The sequence below is a fragment of the Condylura cristata genome, unplaced genomic scaffold (assembly GCF_000260355.1).
Source record: "Condylura cristata isolate star-nosed mole 26May11 unplaced genomic scaffold, ConCri1.0 scaffold00042, whole genome shotgun sequence".
In the NCBI taxonomy this organism is placed as follows: Eukaryota; Metazoa; Chordata; class Mammalia; order Eulipotyphla; family Talpidae; genus Condylura; species Condylura cristata.
In genome coordinates, this window is record NW_004567143.1 from 3,211,543 (window position 1) to 3,230,322 (window position 18,780).

At 45.5% G+C, this 18,780-nt stretch overlaps 1 protein-coding gene across 1 annotated transcript in view; it reads left to right on the plus strand.

The window, feature by feature from the left end:
* CNTNAP2 (contactin associated protein-like 2) overlaps positions 1-18,780 on the plus strand; it is a 1,046,635-nt gene that overhangs the window by 861,437 nt on the left and 166,418 nt on the right. The window contains exon 16 of the mRNA XM_012733843.1: positions 8,643-8,813. Coding sequence (XP_012589297.1) covers positions 8,643-8,813 — 171 coding nt within the window. The remainder of the gene's footprint in view (positions 1-8,642; positions 8,814-18,780) is intronic.

Below are 18,780 nucleotides of genomic sequence, written 5' to 3' on the forward strand. Positions count from 1 at the left end.
GCAGATTGTATACTGCTGAGGGGAGCAGCAGATGGGACAGGAGAGGTCTGCTGTGCCATGTGGGTCACCCCTCTGGCCCGGGATCAAACTCATGCTGAGGCAGCAGCAGCTAGCTTTGTAGTGCTGCGCTTTAACCAGTTGTGCTGTTACAGGGCACCCAGTGTGAACTGGGCCGCCTGTCTGTGGGCCTCGCCCGCACACTTAGAATTCAGTTTTCCTGCAGGCGCACACAAAAGGGTCAAAATGGGTTTATTTACAAAAGGGGAAAGTAAAAGGAAACAACTGGAATATCTTACCGGCTGGGCTGACTTGGAGCTCTGGTAACAAACTAACTGAAAGCCCCAGTCACGTGGTCCCGAGAGCCGATTCCAAGTAAGAGAGGCAATGGCTCCCTGTTTATCCCCCAAGGTCCCAGAATGCTGCTTAGCTCCGCCCTTGGGTCCACCCAGTTCTCTCCCTGGTGCTGCTGGGAGTTGTAGTTTCCAGTCACTGGAGTAGGGGTGGAGTCCACAAGACTCTGCAGAGTTCCTTTAGGACATCCTTCCCCTTAACAGTGCCACCAGTCTGAATATATGGACATGTCCTACTGGAACTCCATCGCCTAGGACTCTGACTACAAGTTTTTGCTAGAGACACAGTGGTGGTTATCAGTGAGAGAGGAATGGATGTCACACAGACATGCAGCCCATTGAGAGAAGGGCTTAAGGTTGTGAGTTTCCAAGCTTCGGTGGAGAACAGCCCACCTACCTCAAAAGCAGCAGAAGTTCTCACTTAAAGGACCAAAATGGACCCAAGACAGAGCGATTCCAAATAGCTGGAACCATAGCTCAGAAAGCCCATTTTCAGCAGACGCTGTAGCCTCTGCTAATGCGTACAAAAGTTGATGTGCTGCTAATCATAAAAGAATATCAGACTGAACCATGCAGAAAGTATACCACCTGGGAAAAATAATCTGGTGGGAGATAATCCTGAACAGAATTGTGATATTTTGTGAAAATCAATCAGTTCTAGTCTCTCACCTTCCAAATTCAGTCTGTGAAAATGTTCTCCCTTCCCGCCCTGGAGTTTTCTGATGAATACACAGTGGGATGCCTTATACCTTCTCAGGTGTGTCAAGTAGAGCAGGAGGGAATTTTCCCGAGTCTTTTCTTCAAAGAAAGATATTTTGAAGTTTGGTGTTAATTGAAAAAGGCATGCGATCATTTAACCTGCTTTTTTCATGGAGTGCAGTGAGTGATGTTCACTCTGTTACTTTTATTAAGCGCTTTCAATGTATACTTCATTTGTCTCAAGTACAAAATCGACCATTTTTCCCACTGAAAAGTATCAGTGGCCAAATTCATCGTCACATGCAAACTCTGGAAAGTATTCCGTGATTCTTCTCAGTGGAAAACAACGGTAATAGTCGATGTTACACCATGCCCTTTTGCAGTCCGCATGCATCGGGCTTGTTACACTGAACAATTTCCTGTGTGTGTGTGTGTGTGTGTGTGTGTGTGTGTGTGTGTGTGTTATGCTGGCATCCACATAGATAGATCCTGGTTGCTGGAGAACTCCTGGCTAGTTATTATAATTATACCTACAGACCATGAATCTTGAAATACTTATCCTCACACTGTGTTAATACTTGAAATCAGACTGTTAGAGATTCATTAGTTTGGATCTTAAAAGCTTTTCCTTTTTCAGGAGTCCTTGATTAAAATTATCTTTCAAGCAGCGGTGAATGATCTGTAAGCCATGATCCACCATCGGGTTACAGAATTTGGTTGATCAGTAGCCGGGAGCACAGGTGATGGGTACAGGTGAAGCTTCCAGTGCTGCAGGAGAAGGAGGTCTCGAGAAAGCGAGCATCCGCTTCTCACTTTCCCAGTCTCTCAGAAGTGTGACTCTCTCCCTTTGCACAAGGTCCTGTCTGTGAAGGCAGACAAACTTTGATGGGCTTTCCCTTCCTTGAACTTTGGAGAACAAACCTTTCCCACTGGGAAAAAGAGCTGCCTGAGTAGGAAAGATCAGACCTGAATCCTCCTCGGTAAGATGCAAATAATCATGAGCCAGCCGGAAAGGAGGAACGTGCGAGCCTGGGCAGATGTACTAGATGGGTCTGGTCCAACACGGAGCTTCCGAGCTGCTTGGAAATATCACGGCCAAGATCTCCAGACCAAGCCCCTCCTCCAGAAGTGGGTGCAGGCTTGCAAGTCTGAAGCCAGTTGTTCAATGTGACAATGTCTTTGGGAAATGTCACATGAACTTCCATTCATATGGAGAAACCGAACCCTTCACCTTCCACGTTTTCAGACAACTTTATGTGTACAGAACAGGAGGAAGCTGGGCCCTCCCGGGTGGCACAACGGGTTGAAGCACTATCAAGCTGTCTGTAGCCACTGCAGCACGAGTTTGATCCCCAGCCAGGGAGGTGGCCCACATGGCACGGCAGACCTCACCTGACCCACCTGCTGCTCCCCTCAGCAATGTGTTTCAGTCAGTCAGCCTGTTCTGCTCCCCACTGTCTCTGGTGGACCCTCTCACCCCCCTCCCCCGCGCCTCTGGCCTGTACCCCAGTTCGTATATGTACAAATAAATAAATCTTTAAAAAAAGAACATGTCGAGCATGAACAACTGAATTAACTGGCCTCTTTCACGTGAGCATTCCGCCTCTCTCTACCAGCCCTCTCTCCGTGCAAATCATGCAACCAAAATTGGTATGTAAATTCCCCTCACTGTCATGTGGTAGAAAAAAATCACAAGTACCTTGACAAGGCAGATGAAGAATCAATACAGATCTATTTGGTAGCCTGTTGCATGACATCATTTTAAGCTACTCTTTCTAAATGACTGCAGCAAATGTCACTGGGCTCATCCCACCCAGCCGAGCTGCAGCCTTCCCCTTGTGGAGACTGAACCCTGGAAGTCCTCCCTGGCTGTTAGGCTACATTGCCCACAGCTCCAAACTGGTGGGCAAAAGAGGACACATCTCCTTTCAGCAGTGTTAATTGAGCACCTACTCTGAGCCAAGCAAGGTCTAGGTGCCAAAAACACAGCAAGGAACAAAGCAGACAAGCAGTTGAATGTAGAGACTTACATCTAGGTCTTGATAGAGTCAATAAATAAATAAACATAATATGTAAGCAGGTAATTTAGCCACACATGCCATGAAATTCCAAACAAAGGGGAATAACCAAGGGTGACTCCTGGTTGAATTTTTCATTTCTTTGAAAAAACAAGGTCTCTGGAGAGATGACTGGCTTCTGGCTAATGAGAAGAAGCCAGTCCTGCAGAATTCTGCCAGATGCATTGTAGGCAAAGGAAACAGTCCTGAGAGGGGAGCAAGCTTGGCATCTGAGAAACAGAGAAGGCTGAAGCCAGTAAGCAAGGGATGGTCAGAGGAGGCAGAAGCAAAATTAAGGCCCCACGTGCTCACTCATCCATGAAGTCTCAGGTGGTGATGATGGAGCATGGATCTCAGCAGAGGTCTGAGACTTCATCTCAGGTTTCTGAGGCCTTCCAGAAAAATCTCTTCTGATTCTCCTTCAGTTGAAATTTGAAGACAAGGTTAGGGAAGCATCTTCAGGCTCTCTTCAGATACCAGGGAAACCCAGTAGAGCAGTATAAAATGCCAAAGGATATCTTGAACAGTAATATTTTCTTTGTAAGAATTGATAAGGATTCTGGGGTGTCAGAAGTCATTGCTTTATTTTTAAAAAGTCACTACTTCTCTTGTGGAAAGAGCACCATGTTAGTGTTAAACTCTTAGGTGTTGACTTTAAATATCTGTACCATATTTCTTCACACACAAAATGGAGATAATATTGGTACTTTGAGTGTTTGTGAAGATTGAAATAATGTTGATATTTAAACATGCTGTGCTAGATTTCAGCTACCATTAAATAACTGTGACATTAACCTCTGACTCCATGAAGTCCAGAATCTTAATGGAATAAGTAATTGGTGAAGGAACATTTGTTTGTGGCCAGTGAGAATTCATTGCAAGAAGAACGTTTTATAGCATTATTGTTAGCTCAGTCACCCAGTGTGTAGGGTGGGGGCCCTGGTAATCCTTCTTCCAACACACACAAAGAGTTCGTCTTCCCTGTGCAAATGTCCGTTCATTACCATCAACAAAGGTATTAAAATTTGATGTGACTCTTTCCAGACCTTTCTCTTTTACTCTGTGCTTAAATAAATAACACATGGCAAGAAAATAATGATAATGATGAACAGCTATATATCAGAGACATTTTGTGGGGGTGGAGTGGAGAATGGGATCAGATACACTGGACTATGGTGATGGCACAGGGTGATTTGGGGATGGGAAACCCAAGGGGATTGCAACTGAGATGGGAAAATGCACAAAAATATGTAAAAATAAACTATTAAAAATATATAAATACACACATGCCTATCAACTGTATATGCATATCCATAACAAATACATCAACACACAAACACACACATCTACTTTTTAACAAAAAAAAAATAGAGCTGCTTTTTATTTGTTCTAGTTTAACAAACTGGAGCTATAGTATTCATTCTATTCCAAAAATTGTCTCCCAGGTGACAATTACAACTGACAACTTGCCTATGCCCCTCTTACTGTTTCTGCCCATTTTTGTTATATTTTTATAGATTTACACACAGTGGTTCTTTCCCTTTTTTCTTTTTTTTTTTTTTTAAGATTTATTTATTTATGCTTACAGGCCAGATGTGTGGTGGGTGAGAGGATTCCCCAGAGACAGAGTGGGGAGCAGAACAGGCAGATTGACAAAGTCCACTGCTGAGGGGAGCAGCGGGCGGGTCAGGAGAGGTCTGCCATGCCATGTGGGTAAGCTCCCTGGCTGGGGATCGAAATAATGCAGCAGTGGCTTCAGAGAACTTCATAATGTAGTGCTTTAACCTGTTGCACCACCAGAGAGCTCTCCTTTTTTTCTTTTAAAAACTCCTCATACTTTTACAAGCCACCCAAACCATCAAAACCCCAAACTGAAAAGGTGCCTGTGGTGTTTGGTTCAAGATGGAGAGTAGAAGATTAAGGAGAAAGTCAAGTGGATTGAAATCAGCAGTAAAACGACCATTCTCCAATACTAAATGTACTTGAAATTTATTCCCCTGCATCTGTAGGTGAATGTCCTTCTGTTCTGGAAACAATAAATCCCCATAAAGTTTTGCAGAGGCGAGGTGAGGGAGTGGCTCTGTCCGAATCCACTGGGAGCTTGGCTTGTGCACCAGCCAATCTGAAAGTCAAAGGCCCTGCTCTTTCTCTGGAGTTCCTGGGCTAGGAAAGGTCTGCAGGCAACACATCCCCAAGCTTCTGCATTCTGGAGGCTCCCAGGCTGTTAGAATAATTGCTTTCAAAACCCAGATTGTGCCCCCATCTATATGCTTTCAAAGCACTGAGGTCTGGGTGCTGGTGGATGCCAGCATACCCTGGCTTGTTGCCTCAGCCCTGCACTAGCTGGAAGTACCTCCCCTGCTCCTCTTGCCACCCCCAGATGGCAGTGTGTTTCAAAAGCTCACCCAGAATGTGTTTCAAAAGCTGCTCACATAACCAACTCGTATTCAACCTGATGGAGCCTTCAGCCCCACCTTGATCTCTGTTGCCTCTGCCCTTGGCTGGACCCTGACCCCTTCTGCTCCTTATGCAGTGACTGCTGACTGCCCCCTCCAGTCTCAGGTGTTTATTCTGTTCTGCTTTACATTCTTCCGTCACTTTCAACCTTGCCCCTTTACCTGTCTGCTCTGGCAATCCCTGCCCCAAGCCCCCAGGGCCAGTTGCCATATGGGAACCTCTTATTTCCCACAAGACATTTCCTTCCAAGGTTGCTTCCCCTTCACAGCATTGACCTCGACAGCAAGTACAAATTGCAACTATTTCAATAACCTTCAGGTTATGAGACAATCTGTCTTGCAAATGCACAGCAGTGTTCAATAGGGTCTAGAGGGGATAATAGAAATTAAGTCACTGATAAGGGAAGTTATGACTCACTTGGTGGTGGACATCCCAGTCGTCACAGGTGCAACAGCAGCTTTCGCTTTTATTTACTTTATTTAGTGTCTTGAATCTCTAATGTCTTCAGGTTACTGTAAAGCAGATTCTGTCCCACAGGACTTTGCATATGGAGTGAAATTGGATACAGCAGAGGAGTGGGGTGACGATTTACTTACCCATTGATTTAATAATTATCTATTGAGTACAGTGTGTGTTTGGGAGCCAAAGGTTACAACAATGAAATGGTTTTCTCCCAGCTGTTAAGGAGGTTATGGTCTGTTGGGAACAATACACTGTAATATAGTATTATAGTATAATAATAGAATAAAGACAATAATCTGTAAGGTCCTTGCCTCATGAAGTGCAGTGGGCGTGGAAAAGGCTTCCATGTTGGTTTGTTATAGCCAAAAATCCCAGCGACTGTGTGATGGGCCGATCACAGCAGGTCCCTGGGAGTTTATCAGGACCAGGGACCAACTTTGTTATTGTGAATCCTGCTCATTGGAACCTCTAAACCTCACCCCAGTCATTTTGTTTACTTACAAACTCAACCCAGGAACCACTGTCCTCCTATGTTACAAGCATACAGTGTAATACTGACTTTAGTTAAAGTCAGTATTTCACAGGTTGATATACTAAAAATTAATGAGAAATAGAATTTCTAAAATCCTCATCTTAGAAGACACCTCACAGGCACCAGCGAGGACCAGAATAGAGACTCTGTAACTAGTTGACTAGTCTCGGCTCTGGGTTCAGTTAGTTCATCCGGAGACTTGGGCCAGACACAGGGGACCACTCCAAAGATATCATGGAATAATCCAGACCTTTCCAGAAGGATGACTGGTAACCTCCTTTCATATGAGGCACAATTTCCCTGGGACTTTGTCCATTCAAGAGACCAAATGAGTTTAAAGTTGCTTAGTGAGCATAGAATTAGAATGAATGGCTTTGTGGTCTGTAGGGATATTTCATCAGAGTAGAATAACTGATTGAACTGCCCTTCTCCTCTCTGGGGAGATTTCTGTCTGAATAAGCAGCCCTGGGTCTCAAATAAATACTGACATATTTCATGTCTGGCTTTCCTTGTTGGGGGAATCTTTTTAGACAACTGCCTTTCTGTTAATGCATCACCACCTCAGGAAACAAGAATGCATTTGATTGGATTGAAATTTTAAAATGCTAATTGCATTCTTGTCCTGGGGATACAACCCAAAGAGATGAAGTTTCCTGTTTCAGGCTGAAGTGTGTCTGGAGAATCTCCAGGCTCCTCCGCTGTGTCTGAAGGCCCAACTAGGCTGACCTCTGTTCTTCTGGCCCCTGGGCACTCGGCTCCTTCCCTAGTAGAACTCTGATTGGTGAGAAGGTTGCAACTTCTAATTTGATTTAGGCTTTTATCTCAAGAGACCTTCCTTTTCAGGCAGCTGGAGCAGGTGGGCTTGAAGTCCCTTCACTGTCTCTCCTGCCCAAGAGTGAGCCAAGAAGAGGAGTCAGCCATCACATGAGAGGGAGTTAGACAACAGTTCAGATGCTTTCTGTTCAAGTATTAATTATTCTAACCAATATCATATAATAGTCTTCTTCTCCCAAAAGAAATGATTCAACTTTTCTCCTACTGGAAGCTATGATGTTGCAATCTTTTATAAAACAGTTCAACGTTGCACTAAGATGTTGGGGACACCTTAAACAATAATGTCACCACCTCGGTTTCAACCCCCATGAAGACATTGATACATGTATTTTGCACCGACTTACTAATTCTACACTGCCATTCACTTTTATAGACGTCACTCTAAGATGCCTCTGAACACAAAAACAAATAGCATTGATTAAAGGAGAGGGTAGTTTAATATCTCATAATGCAACAATATTTTTATTTAATATAAAATGATGGCTCAGAATAACACTTGGGATGCAAAGTTAATTTTATTTAAGAGTAGTAGTTGAACTTAATGCTGCTTACATGCATAATTTGCATAAAAGAAAGGAAAAAAATATATAGCACACAGAAACCAGCACAAACCTGGTTGATTCATGTGTTCTTTGAAGGCAAGATTTAGCAAAAATCAGTTTGAGAGAGGAAAGAGAGATTAGGAATTAAATCTAAATTTTCTACAATTGACTGATCTAATAGGCTTTTATTCAGAGACTCATGAGTCAGGCAGCATCCAACTTAGCAGATAGAAAGGACCCAGAAGGGCTGGGTGAGGCAGGGACCAATGTGTGGGGACAAGGAAGTTTCACGGGGCGCTTGCTGATTCCCTGGAGCAGGCTACTGCCTGCTGGGGAAGTCAGAGGGCTCAGGGCTGGCCGGGGGACGCTTGCTGTGCAGGCCAGCTTGATGCTGGGGCCTGGGCCTTCCTTTTCATGGAGAGTTGCACCCAGAACTTTAATTTTGGTCTGCTGATGTGGAGCTGAGCCTCAGCGGCGCCATCTTGGACCCAATCTGGTGACGTCCACCTGGGCTAATGTTCTCTTTGGTGTGGGAAAAAGCTTTCTTAACTAACTCCATTGTGATGGCAAATGGCCCCAGAAATGTGCGCATTAATGAAAAGACATTTGTCCCTGGGGAAGGAAGTCGATGACTTACAAATTTGTTTCTTCATCTTTGACGCCAGCACCAGGCCGTGGCATAAGCCCCCATTTCTTCTTGTTCCCACAGGGAATTACTGGAATGCTGCCTCCTTCCCGAACCCGTCTTCCTACCTACACTTCTCAACGTTCCAAGGGGAGACGAGTGCTGACATTTCTTTCTACTTCAAAACACTGACTCCCCGGGGAGTCTTTCTGGAAAACCTGGGGAACACAGATTTCATCAAGCTGGAGCTGAAATGTGAGTACCCATCATGGGGGGCTGCCGCCCTGCACCTTCCCCAGCCCTGACAGCGTGACTTCCTGCATTCCAACCGAGTGGTTTCCTTTTTTCCAGAAAGAGCTAGAAGTAGGTGCCCATACTTCAGTAAGACCAAATCCCTGTGCTGGGGTTGCTCACAAGGAAGCAGGCACATAAGACTCCCACACAGTGCCACCCAGCAAAACAAGAGAGGATAAATTGCCCTAATAACACAGCTGTAGGGAGAAGGGTGTATATTAAAGTTCCTTGTGTGTGTGTTTTCATTTTGCAAGGAGACAGAGGGTTGTGTAAAGAAATCTACAAAATGGGAGTTGAGGGGGTGCCCAAGGGATAGTGGGGACCATAACAGAACCACCAGCATACCATCTGTCTGAGTTAATGAAGCAAAGAAAGCTTGAGTTTGCTGCATCCCGGGGGGAACCTCCACATCCACACTCTCTGAAGGTCCAAGTCCTGAATTTATTTGGCCAAAGATCCAGAAACCAAGAGAATCAGAGCTATGGCAGACCCTACCAAGCTGTGCTCCACTTGCTATGAGTCCCAGAGACGCTCAAAGGTCCCAGACGTGGGGCCCCTTCTGTGGTGGGAGGAGTGTGTCAAGTGTGAGTCACTGGGTTCCATCATCCCAGGCCCTGTTTATCCTTGGGCACATGTTCAGCCCGAGTTATCTGCTGTGCACAAACTTCTAGGTCTGGTGAATATTTGTGAAATCCCTAGGCTCTGCTGTACCAGATAAAGACAGCAAGACAGCAGATAGGACCAGGAGGAAGAATCAGCCAGGGATCCAGATCCCCAAATCCCTTCACAAAACCTGGGTGTCACCCCCACTCAAAGTCTCCATCCTCCCTCCACCTTTCCATGAATCCTTTGTAGCCATCAGAGTCACTGCCCCTTGGTCTTGATGATCTGTGTCTCCACCTCAACGCTATTTAAAATAGCCAAGTAATGGGAACAACAGGTATCCAACAACATGAGTGGGTAAAGAAGAGGTGGTGCATATATGCTGTGGAATATTACTCCGTCATGAAAAAGGTGCAATCCTACTGTTTGCAATAACATGAATGGACCTGAAAAGGATTATGCTAAGGGAAATAGTCAAAAAAGAGAAATACAGATAGAAGATGATTATAAACTAAACAAAGCAAAGGAACATACAAAATGAAATCTAACTGTAGAATTGAAGCCAGGGGTAGGAGGGATTATGGGCTGTGGTAGAAGATTATGGGTGTTTTGGTGGTGAGTGTGGTGTGGTGACATACATCTGGAAAGGAGTCAGTCTTTACCTCTAAGTCACGTGCATTGTTGTAAACCAATGTTACTGCAATAGAAAACAGATAAAAGTCAACTACAGAGACAGAAGTCAAAGTACTCTTTCTTTCCATGCTGATTGCACTCTTGCCAGCCTGGTGAAATTTCCTAAGTCCCACCGCACATTCTGCAAGAAGTGTGGCAAGCACCACAAAGTGACACGTTCAGGTGGTCAGGGACTCTGTCTTCCCAGGGAAAGTAGCAGAATGGCCATGATGGGCAGACAAAGCCAATTTTCTGGAAAAAGTAGAAAACTACAGAGAAGTTTGTCTGAGACCTGAATGCACTGAGCCCAATTGCAGGTCTAGAGGATGGTAGCTACAAGCATTTTGAAGAGGAAGGAGACAAGAGGAGAAAGACTCATGTGGTCCAGTGCTTGTTTATTATGAAGACAATAAAATCTTGAGGTTATGCTCACATCAAAGAAGTCGGAATAGTGGCCACCTCCATACCCAAGTCATAGGGAATGCTGACTAGGAAGGGGCACTAGTGAACCTTCTTGAGTGGTAGAAATGTTCCATTCTTGACCTACAGAATGATGGCATCTGTAAAAATTTCGTTAACTACACAACTGAGATTTTCACATTTACGTGTCCATAAGTTATACTTCAGTGAAACAGTGGGATAAGAGAAAACTCTGCAGTGAAAGATCTTGAGCCATCCAGTAACAAATATGTTAATAAAGCCCTTGTCTTTTCAGCAAGAGTGATAGATACCATGATTCTAGGTTGATCAACCCAAGTCCCATTGCTGACCCTCTTGTTCACTTATAAAATAAGAAGATTGAGCTTCCCTTCCAGTGTTGACAGTTCTCTGAACCTATTGCAGGCGATCAGCATTGACCCATAGTTGTAAATCCTGACAAAGGATCCATCAATATTTCCCATAGGTACTTCTAGCTCAACATGTCAAAACTGAAATCCATCATCTCCCTCCAAAATCCTCCTGGGCTCCCCTCCTTGGTTAATGCCAACACCTCTTCGCTATCCAGATTAGGAAAGCTCAGTAGTGTCTAGTGTTTCATTAACCTCCCAACTCTAGACACACTGCTTATCTTGGTCAACACTGTATTTTTTTCATCTAGAGAACTGCTCTTCTGACATTCCTTAGGATATGTGTTAGGTCAGAGAAATCCCAGAGAAAGCAACCATCCCAAGTAGTCACAAAAAGATGGATTAGAACATCAACGCAAAGAAAAGTAAAGTCTTCTCAAATTTCTCTGTATTTCCCATAACAATTTCTGTGGAAATGGTCTGGATTCTTGATGCAAACAGCCTCATAGCTTGTCTCCCTCTCTATCTCCTCTCTCCTGACATCTCCCAATGAAGAGAGATGCCGACAGATCTTGTCCCATCACCCCTTTTCTAACAGACCCTAGAGACAAAACCCAAATGTGTTACAAGACAGTATTCATAGTTAAGCTTGGGAAGTGATCTAAGACTTTGACTTAATATTTTAGTCTTCTTCCCACAACATGCAGCGGTGTTCCATTGTTTTCACCCATTCAATACCATCTAGAATCGTCTCCCCACACTGAAACCCTACCCACAAAGTGTTTTTCATATGTTGTCTTGATTTAAAATATAAAACACAAGACGAAAGTCCTTGCTTTTCCTAAAATCCTCAAAATGTCTGCAAAACCATTCATTCAGATTGTTGTGTAGAAAATAACAGGCATCCTCATCAAAGACCATCTTCACATAGCGTTTGTCTGACTGGAGTTTATATGATGTCATTCCAATCAAGAAATGTGCATGTCTCACAGAGATATTTTTTCTGATGGAATTTTGCTTCGATTTCATTTTTCTCTGATTCTCATGTTTTCTGAGTTACTTGTTGTGTGTGTTAGGCACAAAATCTTTCCCTTCAAAAAGATGGCATGTGAAAGTGTCAAACAGACCAACTGTTAAAATCACTTTGCCTATGGCAAGCTGGAAGACGGACAACTAGGATTCTGAGAGGAGAAGAGATGAAAGAAGCTGGAATTCATACATTGAGATCTAAGACAGAAGTGGCAGGAAGAGTGTGTTATTACTACTCATTGATAAACACATGGGTTAGTAAGAGCGGTGAAAAACAGACGTGAGGAGTTAGAGTGAAGTTAGGAGCCTTCCATCCACCATTCTGGAAGCTAACAGTGTCTCTGCAACCTTAGACAAATGCTTAAGAAGGAAGGGTTGGCTGGGAAGTTAAGATCAGCCGCTATAACGAATAAAGCCCTAGTTCCGGTGACTGTGTTGCAGCCTGATATGCCTTCTTCTGATCCAAGAACTCCTTCTACTTGAGGTTTAGAGAGCAAGCCTCCTTTTTCTTATGATTTCACCATCTGCTGGCACCTGGGAGTTTCTAAATCAGGTGAGAAGACAAAGAGAAGGCGAAACATGCTGATGTCTTACCACAGTGGCTCAGAGGTGATACACATTTCTTTGCTCCGGTCCCTGGGTGGCTAACCCACCACAGAGCTCCATCCAGCTGCCTCTGAGCCACAGCTCTTGCATGAATAGTTGGAAGATTTTCAAGGGGGTAACTAGAAAAAGAAGAAAAGAAAACATTCATGTGAAGTCAGCACTGTCTGCTATCGGTACTATGGCAACAATAAAGAGTCAGCTTTAGCTTGCCAGAGACATCAAGGTAGCCTTCCAGAAGATGCAGCATGTGGTCTGCAGTGAAGACTGACCAGCAAGTAAATGAGATAAGGGCGTTTTTTTCCAGATGGTAAACGGTATGAACAAATGCAAGTCAAAGAGGAAGACCGGGAAGCAACTGAGGGATTTGAAAGAATAGCGAAAGCCTGAGGTATTTGTCTTGAAAGTAATGACACCCCCACGTATCTGCTAAAAGGTTGACAAAGGAAAGCTGGCTGAACCTTAAGCCTCTAGGAAATTACACATTTTACTGGCTTTGCAGATAGTGTTAAAATGATCAAATTTGGTTTTCTGCATCTCTGAATTTGATTCCTCTGTTGAAGTCTGATGAGAATGTAGAGCGAGTGTTTTTGATATTTAGCATGCTACAGGGTCTTTCTGGGTAAGAGCAACTGGAGTCTATGAACAACAGAAGCGGTGTGTATCTGTCAAGTGTGATTACAGCGCTGAGTTATGCCCCTCTCGAGTCCCCGTTCCTGCAGACATTAGCTTAAACACCCGAACGTGCTGGCACTTCAGGCCAGTGAGGGGTTTTCTGCGGGTAATAGCCGCCTTTACTATCTTTAATTAGGAAGAATTCACATCAGTTTAAAATTACTGGATGCTCAAGTTTGACCACTCCATCTTCTCGGTTATCCTAATAACAGGGGAAAGTAAGGAGGAATATGTCCAAGTTGTATTGAATTTCCTCTAAGTTTCTGTATTTAATCTCCTTCTTGGCATTTTGATGAACTCCTCTCTCTGATGAGGCAGTTGTTAAAATTATAGAATAGAGTTGCTTAAAATGTCACCAACTTTTTTAAAAGAAGGTGAAATGATCAGAAAATAAATTTTAAACTGGGGGAATAATATTTTTTATTGTCGATGATTAAAAAATCCAGAGACTCCAAAAGAATAAACCAAAACTGTCAACAGTCACTTCATAGTTGGATGTATTTAATGCCACACTTTCAGCGTGGATGTTCCAAACATTTTCCTATGTACTCATATAGCAATATAATTTTATTAAGAAGAGCAAGTGGTAATACTCTTCCATAAACTCCTTCTTTGATGTAACAGTATATTAGAAGCACATTTCCTTACCAGTTTTTTTAACTCCACAAGATACTTTCTGTGACTTTTTTAAGGACTCTGTATCAGAATCTCTGAGAGACCCTGTGCAGCTTGAATAAAATCCTCATTTTACATTTACAAAGCAAAACAAACAAACAAAACAGGTAAAGTCCTTATTATCCAACCTACAGGATATAAAACAAAAGTTCCCATTGGCTGGCCACGTGTGCTGTAGTTCTTCAGGAGTGTTTTATTCCCCATCAGGCTCCTACATCTGGCTACGGCAGCCATCTGGAGATGCTAATTAGATTATTATGCCAACCAACGCAACGTGTTAAAGATCGAGAATCACTGTCTCAAGCCCAGTGTGTCCCATTTAACTGACAGTCCACGATTATTGGGCTTGACTTTCTTTTGTAGTTTTTCCTTTGTTTTTTTTTTTAATTTTTTAACTTGGGAGGCTTTTATTTTATGGTGTGGTTTTTATTGAGGTAGCGTACTTTGCAACACTGTGTACAACGTAGGGGTACAGGTTCAGACTTACTCAGATGTGTGGCCACTGTCCAGGCTTCCGTATCCCCCACCATAGTTCATAGGAGCTTAGCTCTTCAAAGATAATATCTGCACACCTTCTGATGGGCAGGTTTCACAGATGTCATAGCACATCACAGCAAACCATGTGCTGGATGTATGTGGCATCTTGCTGCTTAGGACTTGCTCAGACTTATAATAGCAAGCAGTGATGAAAACCTGAGTGAAAATGGAAGTCTGTGCTTGGGAAGGTTACCCACGGACGTCTCTGTCAGGCATCAGGACAGTCTCCCGCTGGTGATGCTTGTCCCAGGTTGGGCCAGATCCTCCCTCCATGGGGCCAGGTTGGACTCCCTGAAAACAGAGGCTGGAGTAGTCCAGACCCATCTGCAACCTTTCTCTTCAAGGAATTACTATAGAGAGAAACCACTCCCCCTTCCTTCATCAAACCATGAAGAAGGAAGCATGCTTGTTTGAACACTATACAGGCTGGACCCTGAATAGCTTTTCATGTGAATATACTCAAGAAAGTTGCATTTTCAACCTTCATCAGAACTAAAGGGAAAGCGAGCACCCTTTCTAATGAATAGTTATTGTTATGTAACATCTATTCCAGTGAGAGTCTTTGTTTGAGTGGAAATTGGTTTGTACCTTAAGGGACACTGTGCAGTTATCTGTCATTTTTCGGAGGCGGGATTTATGGCCAGCAGGGTCTGTTAACTCTCCCACGCTGTTAATTGGGTGTATATCCTGAGGTCCTTTCAACCTGGAGATCCTCATTTCTAACATTCACTACCAGAGAGAAGGAAAAGGAGACATGTAAGTAATTATAGGCAACAGCCATTAAGATGATTTAGAATAGTCACGCATCTACTGCAGAGATTCCAAGGGAAAAGGCATGTCTGTGTCTGGACAAGTCTTCGCAGCCTTGGAAAGCCTGTGGTGTAGAAAGGGGCCCTCCCTCCCTGCAGCCCGGTCAGTCTCTGCAGCACCGGCTTCCTTTCGCTTTCCTCCTTGTTTGCCCTGTGTGGCAAATGCGCAGCAGTCGTGCGTCTGGTGTTGGAGTGGACGACAGAGCAATCTTTTTACATTCTGTGTCCATCACATCTAACGGAATCTTCATGTGGCACCTTTTTTTTTTTCATTAGCGAGCTCTCGTGGGCAGTCACACCAGGCTGATTTGAAAGAACATGCTAGAACAGAAGCAATTTGCAGCAAAGCAGGGAGAAAGAGGAAGCGCCTGTGACCACACCTGAGACTACACATTGCCCATCACCACCCCCCCTCCCCGGGCCCAGGACCTTCTGCTTTCCCCCCAGGGTGCTGACCTACCTTACCCCCTCAGCCAGCTTCCTGGAAGCCTGGTCCTGTCTCCTTGGATCTGGCCTTTGCTTTTCCTCATTATCACAGCCCCCATCAGCCCAGCCAGCCGCAGCCCCACCATTTTAGGGGGTGTATTTAGCGAATTGGCGGACACACTGTGTCCTTAAGCGTCAGCTGGGTCCCGGGAGCTTTCTGCCAGTTCAGTCTCTCAATATAGTGGCCCGTTCTCTTCGAACTCTCTCACCCCTCTCAATGAACCTGCTCTCTCTGACCTCACTGAAGACCCCATAAGTGACCCCAGCTCTCCCGGCCCTCCTCCAGAGCACATGTCTTCTGATGGGCATTTCTCATTTCATGGGACAGTCTGGCTGTGGCCAAGAGCAGGCCCCTTTGCACCTGCACTCCTGAACCATGCTCCTCTCGGTCGCTGGACCACCCCAGGGCCCCCCCCAACCAAAAGCCCCCCAAAACCCCCTCCAACGTGCCTTTAACAAAAACCCAACCAACCCCCAGGCCCGGCTGGACTTTCTTCCCAGCACACCTTCTGTTTTTTCTAGCACCGGGGTGTTCCCGACTGAGGACAGGTGCTGCCTGTCATTTTGGAAAGATTTTTTATCTTTTTCCTTTTAAAATCATAAAGGTCCCATTAATATGCAAGACGTTATTCTCAGAAGGGGGTTAAATGCGCGGAGAAAACTAAAAGAGAAAACTAAAATTAGCAAGGCTTTGCGTTTTCCAGACAGCTCTCTGGTTCTGCATGGCCAGCAGGAACTCCCCTTGGCTTCCTTTTCTCTGTGGATGCCTTTGTTTGTGAAGTTATTTTTTAACTATAATAAAAAGCTTAAAGGCCAAAATACATAAGGAGAAATATTTCTCAGACTCGAGAGGTTATCACGATACCAGAGGTTTTGAAATGAGTTCATAACATTGATTCTAGAGTTCCAGGCATTTCCTTGAAGAATTTCCAATAGACTTCAAACACATCTTTCTTGCCAGTATTCATTTTCAGATGTGTTTGACACTGATGAGGGGTGGGGTGCAGTATGAATATGCACCTTTGGCTCTAAAAGCCTCTATGTTCATTAACTAAGACTAGTAAAAGAAAAAGAAGGTTCTTGTTATGCCCTGCACACTGGTAGGGCGGGGGGCCTGGACTTGGTGACCACTAGACACCAGCGTCCTTCAGGGACTCCCCCTCCCAGGCTTCCAGTTCTCGGGCTGTTGGACTCAATCGCATTCTCCTCAACCAAGGTGATCGTTCTGTTTTGCAGAGTATTAAGACCAACTGCTCACTCAGAAGGGCCGCAGTCCACGAGACACATGCTTCTGATGCCCCCCAGTAGCCCAGGAGCTCCCCCCAAACATTGGCCTGAGGGTTCTCTGCAAGGGCTCAGCTCTCATAGAAGTCTGCGCTGCTGGTGGTTCTGGTTATCACAGGGAAGAGGTCAGAATGAGTCCCGGGAGTGTTACCACAACCTCAGGCCTCGTCTCCAGCCAAGAGGGGACCCCAGGCTTCAGGGCAGCAGGGAGCTGGCCACAAGACCCCCGCAGGCCGCGTCTCACGCAGCCGCGGCAGGAACTTCGCTGACGCGCAGGCCAAGAGGCCAGCAGAGGCAGACGTGGCTAGAGGAAGGCAAAGTTTATTGAGGAGAAAGGGGGACAGAAGTGGGGTGCCCTGGCCAGGCCGGTGGAACCAGCCCAGGGAGCGGCCCCAGGGAATCGCCACCTCCCTCCCCTGCCGGTTCCCCAGGGTCAGTCTCTGTGAGGATGACGAGTCCCCGTGTCTCACTCACCCTGCCTGCGGTCTCGGTGCCCACAGCTAAGTCTCGTGTCCCTGAGAAGAGCCCCCGTGAGAGCAGTGGTCGTAAGTCAGCCAACACTGGAGAAATGCGTCCTGGCCCCAGGTCCTGTCCCGAATAGTGGAGTGGAGCCAGCGTCAGATGTAGAAATGGGAGGAAATTCTGCTTCGGGCTCCACTTCTGAGTCTCTTGGACAAGCTCTGTGTCTTGAGTATTATTCTGCTGGGAGTAGCTTTTCATGCAGTTTATTTCAAACACACACAACGCATGAACCGAGTTCCTCGGCTGAGAAGGTACAGAGCGAGACCCTGGGAGAGAGACGTGTGCCGTGCAGAATGGGCCCTGGCATGGGCTGGCGTCCTGAGTGGTGGGTCCACGTTGTTTCAGCGTGTCCCCATTCTTTGATCCACCCACTTGTTCACGCCTCATGCACCGCCGAGCGCCCACTCTGCGGCTGGCTTTGCTCTAGATGCTGAGGCTCTCGCATAACTGGACAGAGAACACCTCTGCTTCCGGGAGGCCAGGCTGCGGGCAGGTGGAGACACTTGCCGCCTACATGTAAGGGAGCATGCAGCGGAGAGGGGTTCGCTCTTGAATCTGGAATGTGTGGGCCCTGACTTTCTATATGATGACTTGTGAGCAAAGAGCAGAACTAGCAGCCTCGGGGGCATTTGGCTCAAGAACAGCAAGTGGTAAGGCCCTGAGGCAGGTATGCAGAGGGAAAGCCGTGTGGGGTGGGGGTAACAGAAGGACGGAGGAGCAGACCCAGGGAGAGAATAGAAGCAGCTCTTCCGAGGACGCTGGCCATGAAGGGTAGCAAGAAATGAACAAGGTCCAGAGAAGTCTTGATGCGTGGAGGCTGTGAAGATGAGTCTTGTGTGCACGTTTGCATGGAAGAATCCAGGGGAGAGTAATCAGCACGGTAGTGGTGGGTGGGGGAAATTGCTGGATTGACGTCCTTGACCTTGGAGAGGACACAGACCTCAGTGCCCGCCCTCGCTTTTCCGCTCCCCTGCCTCTTCTCACCCTCCTCGACCCTTTCCTGTTACGTGAATTCTTTTGTCTTCTAATATAGACTTAGCCCTTCACGAAAAAAGGAAAATATATTCATAGCAGCCTGCAACGGAAGGCAGCTAACACACCTGCTCTCACAATAGCCAGTTTTGTTGTGTGGGTCAAATGAGATTTTGTACAGAAAAGCCCTTTGGAAGCCATCAGTCTCGGAACTTCGTTTTGAAATGGCAGAAACACGTTCTCAGCGCCGCAGCCGTGTGGGCTGGCCTCTCT